Source organism: Lissotriton helveticus, chromosome 8 (genome assembly GCF_964261635.1).
Source record: "Lissotriton helveticus chromosome 8, aLisHel1.1, whole genome shotgun sequence".
Lineage (NCBI taxonomy): Eukaryota > Metazoa > Chordata > Amphibia > Caudata > Salamandridae > Lissotriton > Lissotriton helveticus.
This window is the reverse complement of record NC_136069.1, coordinates 225279171-225297968: the sequence shown is the minus strand read 5'-3', so window position 1 is coordinate 225297968 and position 18798 is coordinate 225279171. Positions and strand designations below refer to the sequence as shown.

At 42.9% G+C, this 18798-nt stretch overlaps 1 protein-coding gene across 2 annotated transcripts in view; it reads right to left on the bottom strand.

Moving 5' to 3' along the window:
- Positions 1-18798, bottom strand: part of HEPHL1 (hephaestin like 1) — a 367396-nt gene that overhangs the window by 27738 nt on the left and 320860 nt on the right. For both annotated transcript variants that reach the window (XM_078656967.1, XM_078656968.1), the window contains exon 16: positions 15964-16186. In XM_078656967.1, coding sequence (XP_078513093.1) covers positions 15964-16186 — 223 coding nt within the window. The remainder of the gene's footprint in view (positions 1-15963; positions 16187-18798) is intronic.

The following is an 18798-nucleotide window of genomic DNA, read 5'->3' as shown; positions in this document are numbered from 1 at the left end:
CTTTGTGATGTTTGTTGATGGTTCGTGTATGAGAACAGATGAGGGTGCTTTGAGTGCAGCATATGCTGTTTGTACAGTGGCAGATGTATTGGAAGCTTCTTGTCTGAAAGGAATTCGTTCTGCTCAAATAGCAGAATTGATTGCTTTGATTCGAGCATGTGAACTGGGAAAGGAGATCAAGGTTACCATAGTGACTGATAGTCAGTATGGTTTTGGCGTTGTCCGTGACTTCGGACAATTGTGGTCCCAAAGAGGTTATTTGACTTCGTGAGAATGTTGATTGATGGATTTCAACTGCCTGATAAAATAGCTGTGGTGAAGTGTGCAGCACATAAAAAGGGGGATGACTACATAACCCGAGGTAACTGGTATGTAGACTCAATTGCCAAATACTGTGCTAAAAATCTTGCATCCATCAATCGGGACAGGGAAAAAGAGCATATTTCAAGTCCTTTAATGCTAACAACTGTAGTTGAAACTTGGCAGGAAGTGAGGCAAATGCAGGAAGAAGCTGATGAGGAAGAGAAAATGTCTGGTTAAAAGCAGGATGTAGACAAAGAGAGGAAGATGAAATCTGGGTTTACAAAGATGAAAGACTAGTAATGCCCGATAGTATGATCTCAAATATGGCCCGAATGTACCATGGTCAAGCTCATATTGGGCGAGATGCCATGCTTCGCCTATTTAGACAAACGTGGTACAATCCAAAGTTCAGAATGATTGCTGAAAGCTTATGCCAGAGATGCCTTGTATGCCAACAGTTTAATCCCAACAGGAGAACAATTGTGAGTTTGGAAACCATAGAACAGGAGGGAGGTCCATTTACACGAATGCAATTGGATTTCATCGAGCTTCCGCCATGTAACAGACTTAGATATGTTTTGGTGATCATCTGTTTGTTCTCCCGATGGGTAGAGGCTTTCCCCACAATGAGGAACGATGGGTTAACTGTTGCAAAATTACTTCTGCGTGAAATCAACCCTAGGTTCGGTTTCCCAGTGACGATCGAGACTGATCTTGGTCCACATTTCCAAAATGAACTCATACACATGGTATGTGAAGCACTGGACATTCGTCAGAAACTGCATTGTGCTTACAGACCTGAGGCTTCAGGAGTAGTTGAACAGGTAAATGGAACTATTAAAAACAGGATTGCTAAAATGTGCTTGGCAATAGGACTGAAGTGGCCAGATGCCTTGCCACTTGTTTTGATGACCTTAAGAAGCATACCTGACAGAAAAACTGGATTGAGTCCACATGAAATCTTAATGGGCAAGGTGATGAGACAGGCATTTGTACCAGCTGATAAATTGTTGACAATAAATGATGACATCATACTGGATTATTGCAAAAACCTGTCTGACGTGGTGACTTCTGTGCTCCATCAGGTGGGAACTGAATCAAACACGAAAGAGAAAAGTCCAGCTCATGACCTAGTTCCTGGAGACTGTGTGCGCATAAAGGTACACCGCAGAAGAAACAGTTTGGTGCCTCGTTGGCAAAGACCGAGACCGGTCATATTGGTTAACACCACTGCAGTTAAGTGTGCCGGAGTGAAGAGATGGGTACACGCAAGCCATACTATCCGTGTGCCTGAACCTGAAAATCCAAACAAAGAAGGTGAAAGCACAACTGATTCTGACTCTGAAGGTGAACCGGAGAGAGGTCCAGATACTGAAGATCGACAGGAACGTTGATATCTGGAAGTATCAGATGCTAGCTCTGCGTCTGAAGGAGAAGGAGAAATTAATGAAGTACCGAATTCTGAAGATCAATCTGAAGATCGAGAATTAGTAGTGAATAACACCAGTAAGGACACTGAGCAAAGCAAATATAAAACTCGTGATCAAGAACATACTGAAGAACAGTCTGAAAGCTCTGGAAGCAGGGACGAAAATCCAGACACTGGAGAAGAAGGAAAAACTCACGATAAGGATGAGATTCCAAGTACCAGCTATGGAGATGTTCCTAACAGAGTGAAAGAACTGTCAAAAGAGAAAACTGACTCTGAAAAAGGAAAAGACGTTGTAAAGTTTGTTGTAAACAAAACTGTCGAGGATACAAAGTGAAACTGACGACCGTGAAGATGAAACTCCATTAAGAAAGAGTTCAAGAAAAAGGGCTTGGAGAGTAGAACATAACACCACGGAGCCTAAGACAAAAAGATTTAGCAAAGGAGATAATTGGCCTAAAGGAAATGATGGACTGAGATTTAAACTGGTTAATAAAGAAAGAAAGCCAGAGGAACAGGTCAATGAAATAACCAGTCAAAGAGAATCATTGGGAAAAAGAATAGAAGTTGTCCAAATGCCAAAAAGAGTGAGAAGAACAAATCAAAAGTACAAATCACCTGAATGGACCTACATAATACTACCTCCAATTGAAGAAGTTAACAGCAGCCAAGAGAATCTGAATTGCACAAAGACAAATGAGAAAAGTGAGTAAAGAACTGAAGCACAGAGAAAAGTGGTAATTGATTAAAAAGATACGGTAAAGGTAAAACCTGAAATCCTGTTAGAAGAGAAGGCATTGTAAGTAAAAATAAAGTAGGTGACACCAGGTCGAAGAAAACTTGTTAGAAAATTAAAGCTTGTATGTGACACAAGGTCGAAGAAAACCTGTTAGCAAAACTCGCTGTGTAAAAAAAAAAATGGTTAACAATGAGCATAAAACGAAATGTTCTATATTTAGAAAATGGTGTAGATCATGTCTAATATGTACTGGATTACTAATTATGATATGGATAATTTTGGCTATTGTCATTCCTTTTCAGGATAACTTAGTGAAGTTAAAACATAATGTGAGTTCAGGTGAACAAAATGTGGAATTGAAGTCTAACAAGTAGCATGTATATAGGCCAGAAATACATCAGGATAGTTCTATTAGTGATTTCACCAAAAATAAGTTTTCAAGATTATTCTCTGAATATGTCAGCACAATGGATGCTAGTGACTGTTATGGGTGTGTAAAGTTACCTGCATCTGTTTCCGAGGGGGTGACATATCATCACCTTCCACTTACATATGGAGTCACGTGTAGTGTGATTGCAAGCCTGTTTTACCAAACAGGTAAACTGGAATATCATTATTCTAATTCGGATGAAGTCTTTGAAAAATTGAAAATTGATAAGGCACTGAATAAGAAAAAGCCTGCTACAGTTATGGGAGAATACTTTTTAGAAATAGATATGGTTGAGGAAAGGCTAATTGCTTATAAACGAAAAGAAGAAGTAAAGCATGAGAAATCCAAATATTGGACATTCAATGATGAGAATATTGATGAAAGAGATGTGAATGTAGCAATAAATATAGACACTCCAATGTTAGGAAAATTCTGTATTAGGAGAGACAACACTAAGTATGACAATTATTTTGTGGGAGCAAGACAATGTAAAGACACTTATAGAATCCAAGGGGTTGAGGATTTAAAGGGGGAAAAGATCCAGTTTTCCCCCGTATATATTTTATCTGTGGGAACAAAGCTTACTATAGATTACCGGACCACTGGTACAGGACCTGCTACGTGGGTCTGGTCTTTCCTAAAATCTTTCATGTAGATAGAGGTACTAATGGCATCCATGAGATAGGTAAACCTTTAAGTCGTAGAAAAAGAGAAAGTGTCATAGAAATAATAGGTGATGTTTTTGGAGCACTGATACCAGCAGTGGGAATATCTTTCAATGCAAATCGAATTCGAAGATTGTCAACAATAGTAGATCATTTGTCAACAGACCCAGCAGGTGGATTCTTAATGGTAAACACCGAAATGATTGCTATGAGTACTATGGTAATGCGAAATCGTCTTGCTCTTTACATAATATTAGCAAAAGAAGGAGGAGTTTGTGGAATTTTGAAGGTACAGCACTGCTGCACCTACATTCCAGATAAAAGTCAAAACATTGAAAAGTAAATTACAAATATTACAGAGTTGCGTAGAGAAATTGAACCACTGGTGGTTGATGGTATTCTTGAACGACTTGGTAAATGTTTTACAGCTGTCAAACATTGGTTTCCAGAAATAGGTAGTTCAATTATAGGTAAAATACTAATTCCAGTAACAGTAACAGTATTAGTGATTCTAATGATAAGATTATGTTGCATATACAGAAAAAGAAGGAATGTTAGAAAGTCATTAAAGAAGATAATTCAAGAAAAAAGAGAAAGAGAAAAAGGTGATATAGAAATGGAGGAGTTCCGAGAGAAGGTTGTTAAAGAGACTAAAGAAAAAGATACTAGAGTATAAATCCATACTAATCTGAAGAACCTGAAACATGTTTTGATTACATTTGCTAAATTTGGGGAAATATTTGGTGATAAATCACCAAAGGGGGGAGTTGATGGAGCAAGGTGGAGAAACAAAATTTTGTGTACCCCTTGCAAAATCACACTTCCATAACCATAACTTGAACTAATGGAGTGATATGTGTAATTAACCAACTTAGAATAAGAAATGCACCTACACGAATACACGTGGGAACTAATTTTGCTTATGTTGCAATCATAATTAACTAATTATGTGAGTCTTTCATGTCATAAACTAATAAGCAGGTTTTGAGATAACGGAATGCGGCATAAATGTGCTTTTGTTTACGTAATTTGTTACAAAACGTGGGAATAGGTGAGTATATTACGCCTGAATGTTGCTTATTTGCTAGGTAACTACTAATAGGGAAAACCTTAGTAAGGGGGGAGATAAACAGAAAGGTTACATTTCTAAAATTAATGTTTGTTTGTGTATGTTTCTATGATAGTTCCCATTCTGGCCTGTGAGGCCTAGCGAAAAGATGGCTGACTTGTTGAACTGCAAATAGAAAATGAACTGAGCATGCGCAAGCCCAAGTCCGAGTTCGAATGCGAGCTGCTTGTGCCTGGAGTGAATGCAGTTCAAGGACGATGTGGCCTGGAAGTCTAGATGGCTGCCAAAAGGATGAGCACAATGGTTCTGAACGTGAGAAAATCTTAGGAAGTTGCTAGTTGAGAACAGGACTAGGCCGGACATGGCCCAAAACAATGACCCATTTAAAGATCTAGCTGACGGAAGAAGAAAAAATATTGTAACGATGAGGTGATGCTCATCCACCCCAAATTGTCCAATCAGAACTCGAATTAATGCTGAAAGTAACTTTTTTAGATAGATAGAGCTAGTGAAAAAGGTATAAAAAGTGCTGGTTTTAGTGAAGAAAAAACTCCTTTTCGATTTCCTCCCGAGATGCTGTCCGTATGCTGATTTTCCTGAGATGTAAGACTTTGAATAATTTTCTATTTCCTTTTTGAATGAGATCTGAACTTTAGGTGAAGTTATTAGTCAGGGAAGTTAGGAGAAAGGATGAATTTTGGGAACTATCTGTCTTTTACTAAAATACTTGCATTTCTCACATCTAAATACATGTCTATTTCTGAATTTTCTGAAAATAAATGAAATTAACTGTTTGAAATAAAATCCTTAATTTCCTTTTTAAAATGTCATTTTTGAATAAAGAAATAAATAAAGTGAATACACTTTAGACATGCTAAATTTGCTTTTAATAAAAGTTAGATAAATGGAGAATTCAGCTGGTCTTGAGTTTTCCTACGCCTAATTTTTTACTAGCAGATCCGTCGACCACAGTGGCGGCGTGTCTAAATAAATGTTTGTTAATGAAAACCATGGTAAACTCATTTAAACTGCAGGTGTAAATAGGACAAATATTCAGTTATAGTTTTAGACCCCCCGCTATGATACAGCAGCTCTCCTTTGAATCTCACCGATCCATGAAGTAGGGTGTAAGTATTTTGTAAGTGACTCGCGGTGTCATGGGCCCCACTGTCGAGTATATGTATGATTTTGTACTTTGGGGAAAGGTGATCATAGTTTAGAAATTATTTTCGGGGAGCCGCTGCATCAACATCACCAAACAAAGCACCATTCTAGAGTGCCTATTGTTAGTGTAGTGATTGAAAGGTGGGAGAAAATAATAGTTTTTTTTCCCTACACTTAATGGCCATTTAATGTTTTACATATGCTACATTGTGTGCAAGGGGCTAATCCGATTCTAATCCTTAAAACATATGGGATAACCAAAGAAGCTTTTCTTTTAGCAATGTTTTAAGGTTTTAACTATTAACTAGAACAAGCATTTACAATGCAACGGTTTCGCCTTTGCCAAAGTTAGAGCTATTGGCATTGTAAATGACAACATTTTTATTTGTGTGTCTATCGCACCACCACAGCATCACCCAGCACCACCACAGCATCAATCAGTGCAACCATTCAACAACAACTGGTTCAAATATGTTCTCTCAATGTTTCAAGCTTTATTACAAATGTCACAAAAAATGTTAATATTTCACTTCTGTTCTTGGATTTTCGTCACAATAAAATACATTGAACATAATCTTCACAAAAGTTATTCACAAAAGTTTAAGCTATTGCCATTATAAATTACAATAACTTTATTTAAGTATTAATTATTTAAAAAAACAAAAGCAATTGTTAATTGTAATATCAATACATCTAAGTCACGTAAATACAACACATATTGCATTACAAAGGCTGTAGGTGTCACATTTGCGAAACTTATAACTATTGGCATTGTAAATGACAAAGCTATTAATTTCCCTATTTTCAAAACCAACACATAAATAAAAAATGTCAGAAGAGAGGGCTGCAATGTTTATGTTGTGCACTAACAGGAGACATTACAAGTAATGCATCTTGATTATGTTGCTAAAAGCTTTAGACAAAGGAGGATATATGCCCTAATGGCTACATCTCCGGCTTTGCCACCTGGAGACCAGTAGCTTATTCTCACGGATTTCCCTCAACTAAGCTGGGTCATCCTTGACCTATCACAATTTCCACCTTAGTCGGCAATCTAGTCCCTACAGAAATAGGTGGCCCTTAGAAACAAACAAAAAATCACATTTTAAGCATTTTTTACAAACAGGTCAAATGTCATTAGTATTTCCTCAAAAGGAGATAATACTTTCATGAAAACCCGTAAATATATATAAAATGTGCCAAATAAGATCTGTAATATTTGTTGAGCTAAAAGCAACAAAATGTTAATTTGGTGAGGAGTTAACATATTTTATAAACCAGGGCTCTCAAATGTTATAAAATATCAACTTGACCAAGAAGCGAGATGCTTTAAAAACCTACTTAAAGTGTAAAAAAATGGGTTTGGTATACAAGTAAAACACATTTGTTTTTTTTCGTCCTATCATATCACTGAAGGGACACGAGATAGTGTCGGACAGCTGAGGCACACGATAGCTAAAAGTGTGCCTGTTTTTTTTCAGCCGTAGACCGGCTAAGGCCTTATGTCCTGCAACTAATGAATACAGTAAAGCTCCTCCTGTTTCATTACATGTCAGAGAATGTATGCATATATAAAGGTATCATCCACGAATGGAGGACAAAATTATGTGACATGTGGCAAAATAATGCAGCAAGATAGGACATTCAGCGGAACACTGCGCCAGTATTATGTTGCCATTTTACCACATAAACAGCAGAGTCTGCAAAAGACACTCCGTATTTGTACCAGATTAGCACCCAAATACAGTGGGGGAGGGGGGTGAGGAGCTCACGCACACAAGCAACGAGGGGGGAGGTTGAGGAGCTCATACACACAAGCAACGAGGGGGGGATGGTGAGGAGCTCACGCACACAAGCAACGAGGGGGGGAGGGTGAGGAACTCACACACACAAGCAACGAGGGGGGAGGGTGAGGAGCTCACACACACAAGCAACGAGGGGGGGAGGGTGAGGAGCTCACGCACACAAGCAACGAGGGGGGGAGGGTGAGGAGCTCACACACACAAGCAACGAGGGGGGGAGGGTGAGGAGCTCACACACACAAGCAACGAGGGGCGGAGGCAGCGTCTGGTTCTCGCGCTGCCCTCGGGCCACAAGTGTTTATCTCGGCCGTAGGCACAAACGTCAGCTCGCATACGGCCCAACCATCCTACACTCTGGGTGGTTGGCAGAAAAATATTTTTAAGCCAGACACTATAGCTCATTCACCTAGAACAATTTACTGTAAGGCGAAGAAGCTGGCAAACAGTCTTATTCAAAAGAATAGACACAAGAAAAACAAATATAAAGGCCTGGTGCAGACATCCGACTCGCGCGTTCGTTCACGCTGGGCAGACTTGTTTTTCTGAGGAAAAGTCCATTCCTCCGGGACAGGGGTGTGATGCAGTGTTCTCCAGGCCGCCTCTCATTGGTTCCCTCAATCACCCTCTCTCCTTTTTCTCAACACCCGTTCACCTCCCCCATCGCTCGCAGAAGTGACAGGACCAGTGGATTCCATCTTACTTATGCAGAAAGCGGAATCAGGTTGAAAGTGAAACACAAGAACAGCGAACTGAATTTTTCAACTTTTTTTTCCCTAAAAGATAGTTAAATCACGGGCAAAAACCACCATTGAGAAACGAACCCTATGCCAGCCGAGGGTGTCAGGCCCCTGAAGTCTTCGATCGAGCCAGGCCCCAGAGGTCGAGTGCAGAGAAGGGCGCCTAAGGGATACACTTCTGACCTAATCTCTAGAAAACAACTCGCCTGTTTCTTCAACACCACAACAGATAAAGGGACGCTTGTTAGTACTTGCACAAACACTGTTTAAAGAGCATGCAGTCAGAACACTTTACGAGGTAGGCGACTCCACGGCCACTTAGTGAAAGGGGCGATTTCCCGTGGCATCTCGAAAGACTAGGCGGCCTACAAGCTGCACTGTAAACTGGCAGCAGCAAGTGGAGCCTACAGAATGCTTCACAACGGGCACAGTACATGGCGTAGGGTTTGCACACTATAAGGGCACTGCCCGGTAGTAGTGGTACTTGTGAAAAAAAGTGAAAGTTCGTGCCAGGTAAAACTACGAAAAAAAGAGCTGAGTGACAGGGCCCCGCATGCCTTCGGGTTATATTCCCGCACAGACGCCGGCATAAAAGACATTCCACCGTCTCCCGGTAGTGAGACTGGCCCAGGGTTTGGGCTGCACTCTTGGCATCCAAGTTCGCTTGCCGGCAGGAGGGGGCCCATTGAAAGACAAAGTGAAACGCTGGCTCTGTCCGAGAGTCGAGACTGGGATGTTTGATTGCGTTGCCGACCTCTAGTGTACAAACAATGAGTCTCCCCTCAAGCGACTGAATTCGGCAGATTGCAAAGGAAGCCAGCGCCGGGAATTTTAACAGTTTGTCTTACCAGCTATGAGGTGACGCGCTGGTCTCAGACCCCTCAATTCATCCTGCGACATCTGTTACGAAAGCGAAGAGTTACGCAAACGTGAGAAAAGAAACGTGGGGAACGTGAAAGGGTGTACTCGGAATCGCCGAGGTTAATGGTGGGGAAAGGAGGTGACGACGAAAGGGGCGGGACTTTAAAAAAGACCCAGAAACGCCCCCGAATTGCGTCGTGACAGGGGAAAGAGTGATTGACAACCATGTCTTCCAATGGCTAGCCTCCATTTATGGAGCTAGCCAATGGAAGAAGGGGCGGGTTCAAGTCCCCAATACTTAGATAACATTAAATTTCGCCTGCGCGAGCACTGCTGCGCAGTGCTACGGCCAGGCGAAACCTAAAAAGGTGTTTCCCTTAAGAAGAGGCTGAGAACACGAGTTGGCAATCAGAAATAAACTAGAGACTGAGTGACTTACTTGTGGCAACAATAGGGGCACTTGTCTCCAACGACCCTCAGCAGCCAAAGGGACTTTATTAGGGGTGGCTGAACAATAGGCCGCCGCTCACGGAACTCCACGGAATTTGGCAGAGTTTTTGGGCAACTCCTCAAGTTCCACTCAGGCCTAGATGTGAGGCAGAGTGCTCCCACCCCCCTACTGTTTGAAAAATCTTCCTTGAGCCACCATATATATAGATATATATATGAAATATTCAGTTTAAAAAACAAATATTAAAATAACTCTATAGTTAGGTGAGAATTTCAGTGACAATGTAAAGATTTAAATATACAAAACCACTGAAACTTTGGGTGATCCCAAAGAAATTGGCCCAGGAGCTGCAATGATTCCGCCTGTAGTCCTGGAGGGACATAGACACTAATCAGTACTACCGTATCCCACTCTCACTTACCCAAGACCATGTGTAGCAGCCCAGGTCCACCAAAACACGTCTGTGTCACCTGAAAGGGAGGGATTTTCTCACCAGGAATGCCACCCTCTGGAACCTACTGTGTGGCCTGTGCGTCTCGGCACCACGTAGCATCCCCTACCCACGGGGGCACAGTTGAACCCCTTTAAATGCATTTCATGGAGAAACTTAACATCCGCCACGTAACATGCAAGTCTCTCTTGATCGCGCTACCCAACCCATTTACATTTCACGTGACAAATCGAAGGTGATGCGTTTGCCAGCATACATCACCTGGAGGAGCTGGCCGCCCAGACGGGAGAGGGGGTTAGCAATACTAGCCTTCCATTTCCTACCCTGGCTAGTAACTGCAAAAACAAAACGATACCCCAAATTCCCACCCAACGTATCTTACAATGCTGCAGTCTTAAAACCAGCTGTCACCCCAATGCATTGTATGTCCGTTGACAAACACACATAAAAATTTGGACCCACATCAATTGCAGTCCTCAGTCTCCCTCGTCAGTGTGATTGACAAAATGGCCCCTCACAGGCCTGTGATCCCTCCCGCCTTTAAGTCATTACTCATCACTCCCCGTGTTAGCGCAGTGGACAAGCTCCATATCTCTTCCATGCCCACTGATCCAGTAGTGCCCCCACCTTACTGTCTGTAGCATCACACTAGTTTGTCCAATGTCAACAGGGTAGCCCTCAGTAGAGGTCCAAGATAGCCGTCTGTGTCACTAATGAAACTCTCTTCTGACTAGTCCACGATATCTGTTTCCAAGGCCTCCCACAAGTTGGTGATCTCCAGGGAGGTTTGGCGTTAGAGATTCGCCACCACCCTCGTTTTATCCATCTGCTCTTGCTCATTGGTTGGGGTGGTATGCAACCTCCTCTGCTGTGTCTTCCGTCTCCTTTTCCTTCCAGCCATCACAACACCTGAAACCGTTCCTCCTTGCCAGTGGCTAGTATCCCCATTTCTCCAAACGGTCCCAGACAGCAGCTGCCGCCGTTGAAAAGTCTCTACAAGTGCCACAACCCAGAACAGGAGAGCATATCGACTATCCAATTTGAAGAGGTGTTACTTAATGAACCAAAAGGATTCCTTTTGGTGCTGGACGACCGCCACATAATCGGGGTAAATGTTCACCTGCGCACCCTCCACCATCCACGGGCCATGTGTTCTCGCCGCCTGCTATATAGCACCTGATCCTGGATGTTCAACAAGCGGGCAACCATTGCTCGAAGGGCTGGGCCCAGGCAATTTCAAGGTCCTCCCCTGTAACTACTCCTCCAGGGATATCTCCACACTGGGGCCTTCCGACTTCTCCCGGATCCCCACCACCCGAATATTGTTGCGGCAAGAGCGTGTGGCCGGTGAGGTGGGTGGGGGTGTCCACCAGTTGCTTGAGTCCGAGGTTGGCGAGGTTGTCGAGCAGGGTGGAGGTGGTGTTGTCATTGTTTTTCTGCAGGTGAAAGTTCAGGTCTCCTAGGAGGATGTATTCTGGTGAGGCTAGGGCGTGCGGGCTGATGAAGTATGCGATGGTTTCGCTGAATCGTGTGCGCGGGCCTGGGGGTCTGTAGATGAACCTTCCTCTGAGGGTGGTCTGGGGGTCGGTGTGGATTTGGAAAGGTAGGTGTTCGGCGGTGGGGACGATGTCTTCAGCGTTGGTCGTGATGTTGATGGTGTTCCTGTAGATGATGGCGACTCCTCCTCCCGTTTTGTTGGAGCGGTCCTTCTGGGTAATTTTGTAGCCGTCTTGGATGGCTATGGCAATGTCGGAGGCTGAGGAGGCGTTCATCCAGGTTTCCGTGAGGAAAGCGACGTCTGGTGCTGATGTGTCGAGGAGGTCCCAGAGTTCGATGACGTGCTTGTGAACGGAGCAGGTGTTGAGAAGGATGCACTTAAGGTGGTTGTTGTTGGTGTTTGGTTTGGCGGGCGGGGTGCAGGGTTGAAGGCAGGTGAATTTGCAGGCTAGACAGGCGAAGGGTCCATGGGTGCGTTTAGAAGTGGCTTGGTAGCAGGCAGTTGGTCGTCCGGTGTTGAGTGCGATGAGGGCAGCGGTGTCGTATCTTAGTCCGGTGTCCTGGTGTCGGCGGGAGCCAGGGGTTCTGGCGCTGGGCGCGGTCCAGGCGCGGACGGGCGCAGACAGGCTTGCATTTGGCGCGCCCGCTGCGCTTTTGCGTCCTCCATAAATGGCGAAGTGGGAGGGAGGAGAAGCTGGGAGGCGGGAGCGGGGTGGCCAATGGGCGACAGAGGGAGCGTGGCACAGAAGAAAAAGGGGTGGGCCGCAGGGGAGCACCGGTAGGAAGCGGGGAGCGGGGGGGGCACAGAAGCGGGAAAAACAGTCACGGAGAAACTCAAAATATACAGGCAACAGGCAATAAACAGGGCAAAATGCAAGTAAAACACTGGGTGCAGTCAACAACAATACTCAGAAATACAGGTGCAGCGGCGAACTCGCTGCAGCAGCGGTGAAGGACAGGAGTCCTGGTCACCCACGGGGAGCCGTGCGGTGTGTGGAGCGACCGGCCCTGCGAGCAGGGTCAAGGGTCACATACCGAGATATCTCCCGCAAGTCGTTCTCTCTGTCAGGGGCCACCCCCACACTCGTATGAATCTCAAGCTAATCTCTGATGCGTCCCCAGTTGCCATGCTGAGAGGCAAATGGAAGATGGCGGTTGGGCCAGCTCCAGTCTGTTTGGTGTAATTGCTCCAGCCTCGCTGGTTTCCTTTGGTCTGCATGGCTTCAAATGCCGCTCACGCGATTCTCTGTGCTCTCGTCAGCACAATCCTGGTAACTGCAGCACCTGGGGGGGTTGCAAGGATCCCTTTCGCTCACGGGCCTGAGTCGAAGCTCCGGGTTCAGACGATCTATGCCATCTTGCATCAGGCCACGCCACCAATTAAACTTAATTAACCGCCCACACTATATGCCTACAAGCCTAGCAACCCACAACTAAAATAAATCAGTATTACATAATGTACATAAATATCAATTTAATAAATAAATGTTTATTGTCACTCAACTTCCTACCCTATGCTACTACAAACCCTGCAACCAGCACCTAAAATAGAACTAAAACATATAATTATAACACAATTTACATAATAATGAATTAAGTAATCAATAATAAATGATTAGATTGTTATTTATCACTTATTGAACTTCCCACCCTATACCCCTACAAATCTAGCAGCCTGCACCTAAAATATAATTATTACACAATTTACATAATTGATACTCAACTAAATTATTAATAAATAAATAATTGTTAATTATTACTTAATTAACTTCACACCCTATACCCATACAAACCTATTAGCCTGCTACAACACTATACATTACTATTAGCTATTAAACTAAAAATTACAAATCACTGAAATGACAAACTAAATTTAAAAATATTATTGACAATTATACAAACAATAATAACACAAAATGAATATATGAACTTTAAGATATTTTTTACACCTATATTATTGAAACCAATATTAACAACATTACTTACCTAAAAAAAATATTCTTGACAATGATATTTTTGCATCCTGATATTTTTGTATCACAATATTTTTACCCGAGATTTCTGTCTCCCGATATTTACAACAGGATATTTTGTCCTAATACCTCATCATGTGGTATGACCGTTGTCTTATTTCATTTTTTTATGCTAAGCCAAAGGCTTACCCTACGGTTTACCAGCTTTCCATGTGTGGCCTTTTCCAGAACTGGCTGTGATTTTATTAGGAGGGGGGGGGCATTTTTTTTGTTTTAACACATTTCGTCCCCTTTAAAACCATCAGGGATGCGCCAGATCAGATTCAAATCTTCTACGACTTCCTTAATAGAGAGGAAGACCAGTATATTCCACGTTACTCATGTCCTTCTGTATCGTCAGTAGGCAGACACCTGAAGTAATAGCCCAATCACTATTCATAAACATAGAGAAAAAGAAGCATATTATGCTGAATTTGGAGGTATGTAAAAGCTTTGCTTTAGTCAGTATAAGCTTCCCACATAACAAAGGAATCCTTTTTGTTGCTTTCACCTTGCATCAGCTTCACAGCCAAGAGAGTGTTATTCATCACCAAATTCCATTTCACTCCCCATAAGTTGCTTTTCCCCGACTGTACCCACACGTTTGTTACAATCTAGGTGCTTATTTTTCAGACCAAATCGCAACATTTAAGAGGACATGCATGATACTGATTCACGTATGTGTCTAGCACATGTTGAAGCAAGAGCGGATTGGTAGCAAGCTGCTACTGGCACCATTTTCTCTATTGAGACAATGGAAGCATCTTAAGCCACTTGGATCCATGTGTTCATACATCCCACCTTAGCCACATAATGCAGCCCTCGTTCTTGAAAACAAGGGATTATCTCACCCCCCGTTAAGCAGCCTGGCCTTGTTCTGACTGTTTTTAAGAACTTTTGAATAATCACTCTCCTGCCTGCCATTTTCAAAATTATGGGAAAGCATTTATCAGGTTATGGTGGCACGTTGGATAAGTAGCAAGCCATGCAAGAAAAGCTGGTGCTGTTAGATCTGTTGACAGGGTTTGATGGGTTAATCATGAAACACTCAATGGCCGCAGTACTCACTACTCCATGTCTGTGTGAGTCAAGACTGGACGTAGGCTGTGCCTTTTAGATCTGCTGAACTTCATGTTAGCTTCGGAGTCCCTCAGGGTTTCGCCCTTTCTCCAATCATGTTCAGGTTGTATATGTAATTTCTGAGGCCCTTTGAGCACGCCTAAGTCTTTAAAGCATTTTCAGTTGCAGAAGGTACCTAGCAGGTGCTCAGATTTGATTAACAGGCATTGGACTCTAATGGCAAGCTGGGTGAATGCTTAGGTCCCATTTGAGCTTGAAGTATACACACTGTTTTGAAGTTCAACAGCGACAAGGCAGGGGTGTGATTATTGGAAAGGAACTGGGTGACTTGTCTAATCAGGACCTATCTTTCACAGCACAAGTGAAAAAGCTCTCGGTGACCAGATTTTTCCAGTTCCGGGTAGTGCTGAAGATTCTCCCTTTCTTGATCTCTTCGATGCATGCCTCAGTGGTAGATGCATGCGTGATCTTACACACGGACCACTGCAGTCCTATCTATCGTGGTCTGCCAAAGTCCTTGATTCATACATGTCAGCACCTCCAAAACTAGTCTGTCAAACTGGTTTGTGGGCTCAATAAATTTGATCATGAGCCTTCGGCTCGCTGCTTGCTTCACTAGTTTCCTGTAAAACACCAGGTTTATTTTAATTCACTGAGCTTGGTCTACCAGGCCTTTTATGAAGCAGGCCATACCTTTCTATAAGACCTTAGAGTCCCCCTTTGTACTAGCAGTCCTACAAGATTGGCTTAATTATTCTCATCAAAGTTCTGGCCCCCAGTTCTGGAATACTATACCAATCACACAGAGTCGCAGTGTGGACTACAAATATTTGAAAATGAGTCTCCAGACCTATTTTTTGTTAGCTTTAACTACTTCCTTGTTTTGCTTATTACTACTGCTAGCACCAAGGTGCCTCAGTGCAATTGCGCACTAAACAAGCAAATAACATACTCATGGAAATCTATGCAAGTTGTAAAATCCCTGCACCCAACTTACTCTATACAGAGAATCAAAAAGAGTAACAGCCATACAAAATATTTGTGAATGCCCATAAAGATCTGGCTATGTGATTACTTCTTGTATCTTGCATGACCTCCTCTAACCCAAACCCACAAACATTAATTTATTAATCCTAACCTTCAACTACAGACTGGAAATCATAGTGCAAATATATCAGATGCTTTACAGTCTGTTCTTCCCTCTACAGCCCTTATATCTTCTTCTGGCTTCTTTCTCTCTAGAACTTCTTTCTTTCAACAAAATATCACCCACCGTGGATTTTGTTGCTTTCCTCAAATTCTTCGAGTTCTTTTAAGTCCTCAGGATTCTTCCGAAGGAATTTCCTGATGTTGTCGTGGAGATACCAAGACTCATTTTCATCAAACACCAAAAAGAGGAGAGCAAATTCACGATCAACATCATTCCTGAAGCCCTGGCTGTTCAATATTCCTTTACGGCAAGTTATCAGGGGTCCAACGAGACCACTGTATGTGTCCTGCAAGTAGACAAAAGACACTCATTGTGTGTAATCATACCCACTCAGTCTACAAACATTCCCTAATTTTCTATAAGGTGCTTTCTGCTGCTTCCCATCTAGGTTTCGCCAAATATATTAAAATCAATGGAAATGTACTTGCATTTTAATTTCCGACAATTACATTTGTTTTACCCTTTCCTCTTGAAAGTAGGACAAGCCTCACATAACATCACTTGCTAAGAACAGTCCTTGCATCTAGAAAAGTGTAATTTGAGCATTTTCAATCATATTTCTAAAGCTAGTTGTAGAGAAACAAGTAAGGCAACATACTATGTGTGAGATTTTGAGCTATTGGCATTGTAAATGACAATAGACACACAATTGATGGACGGAATGCAGAACAAATCAAAACATTCACCCCCAGTCGTAAATGACAATGCCTTTTATTTGTATTTAAAAAACATCCAATAATAAAAGGATTTGTCATTTTCAATACCAATAGGTCAAAGTTTCTAAAATGCGAGACCTATTGGATTGCAAATGGGTGTTGTTTACAAGCGCCCTATGCTGCTTTCATGTTAATAGAGGCCACGACCCTAGCCGTGTCTAAGGAAAGGTATGTGGTCGCTATTAAAGTGAAAGTGCGGTATAGGGAGCTTTTACCAAAAAAGCATTTGTTTGTCAAGTTGGCAAAAAAATGCTTTTTTTTGTAAAAGCACGCATGGCATGCTGAATGTTGCAGGAAAGCATCTAGTGCCTGCAGTAGGAGAAACCATTCAAGAAAATGTACAATGCCAATAGCTCAAACTCTTCAAAGAAGAGGCCGCCATTGACCTGGGCTGCTTAGAAAGTGAAAGCGTGCATGGCGTGGCTGAATGTTGCAGGAAAGCATGTCGTGCCTGCATTAGGAGAAACGCATTAAAGAAAATAGTGCTTACAGACTAAATAAGACATCCCGTGTAACAACAGAAGTAAAAGGGCCAGTCTTCATGGGAGGCTACAAATGAAGACAATGTGGTACTAAGGAGGGACTAACAAGACTATTAACAAATCAGAAGCCAGCATTTACGAAGGGCAATGAAACAAGCCAATGACAAATATGGGCAGAGAGTAGGCGGGGCTTATATTGCACACTCCAATACAGCATGGCTCGCAGAGCATCACATGCGCTGTCCAGGCTCGACCTATAAAGCACAGAGACAGAGGCCTGCGAGGGACCATTGCAAATGCTACACAGCAATATTTTGTGAAAATGCAGAACAGATTGTGGTGGGGCCGCATAGAGCTAGAGTCCAGCTGAGGAGGCAGCGGGATGGCGGTCATGCACCAGCGTCGGGAGCAGAGCTTGATGATCCTTGAGAACGCGAGACTATATTGAACAAGCATTTACAATGCAATGGTCTCGCCTTTGCAAAAGTTAGAGGTATTGGCATTGTAAATGCAAACTTTTTATTTATGTGTTGGTTTTGAAAACAGATAAATAAATGGCATTGTCATTTACAATGCCAATAGCGTAATCTCTCGCAAATGCGAGACCTATTGCATTTGCAATGCAATAGGTTGCGTATTTACGGTGTGTTGGAGCTATTGACATTGCAACTACCAATGCGTTTTATTTATGTTTCAAAAACCAAAACATAAATAAAAGGTCTCTCACACTGCTGTCTCTCTCACACTGCTGTCTCTCTCACACTGCTGTCTCTCCCTAGAACACACACACTGCTTTCTCTCACACTGCTGTCTCTCACACACACTGCTGTTTCTCACACTGCTGTCTCTCATACACACTGCTGTCTCTCACACCGCAGGTGTGGGTTGTGGGTTTCCAGCTCATATCACACACACACACACAGAGCCACAGCCACAAACACACACAGCCACACACACATACACAGCCACACACACACACAGAGAGACACACACACACACACACAGAGCCACACACACACACAGAGCCACACACACACACAGCACACACACAGAGACAGACACACACACAGAGACACACACACACACACAGAGACACACACACACACACACAGACACATACACACACCCTCAAGGTTAAAGTACAAGAACTCGCCGCCATGACATACATGTGACCACTTTAAGGCAGTCTGGTTACCGGGAGAAAACCGAGTGTTTCCGAGGATGAGAACTGTAAGGCATCAGAGCGCCAGAGCGAAATGGACGCAGGGACATCTACTAACAGAGAGGAGGAGAGCATGAGAAACCAGGAAAGAGAGGAGGCGGGATGTAGGTCCCTTTTAAGTTTATATTGAAAACAATAGATTTCTGAAGCACAGGCAAGGGATTGTGCAGGTGATACCTAATAAAGGAAACCAAATTAAACAACCCAAAAATGCTATCAGATGCATTTCACTGAAGGAACTTAGCGGACAAAGGGTCAGAACAGAGGGTTGTGGGGAACACTAGTAATGGTGTCTAATCAATAAAGTGGACGAACAATAACCCAAGATGTGGTAAATCAATGAAACAGATGACCTAGTGCAAAACAGTGTACCGCCTAAATCTAACAGCTACACTTCGTCCCACTACTTAGACGATCTAAGTATACATATTTGGTTGCAGCGTTTACGCCCTGTCATATAGAGGTAGGGACAGAATTG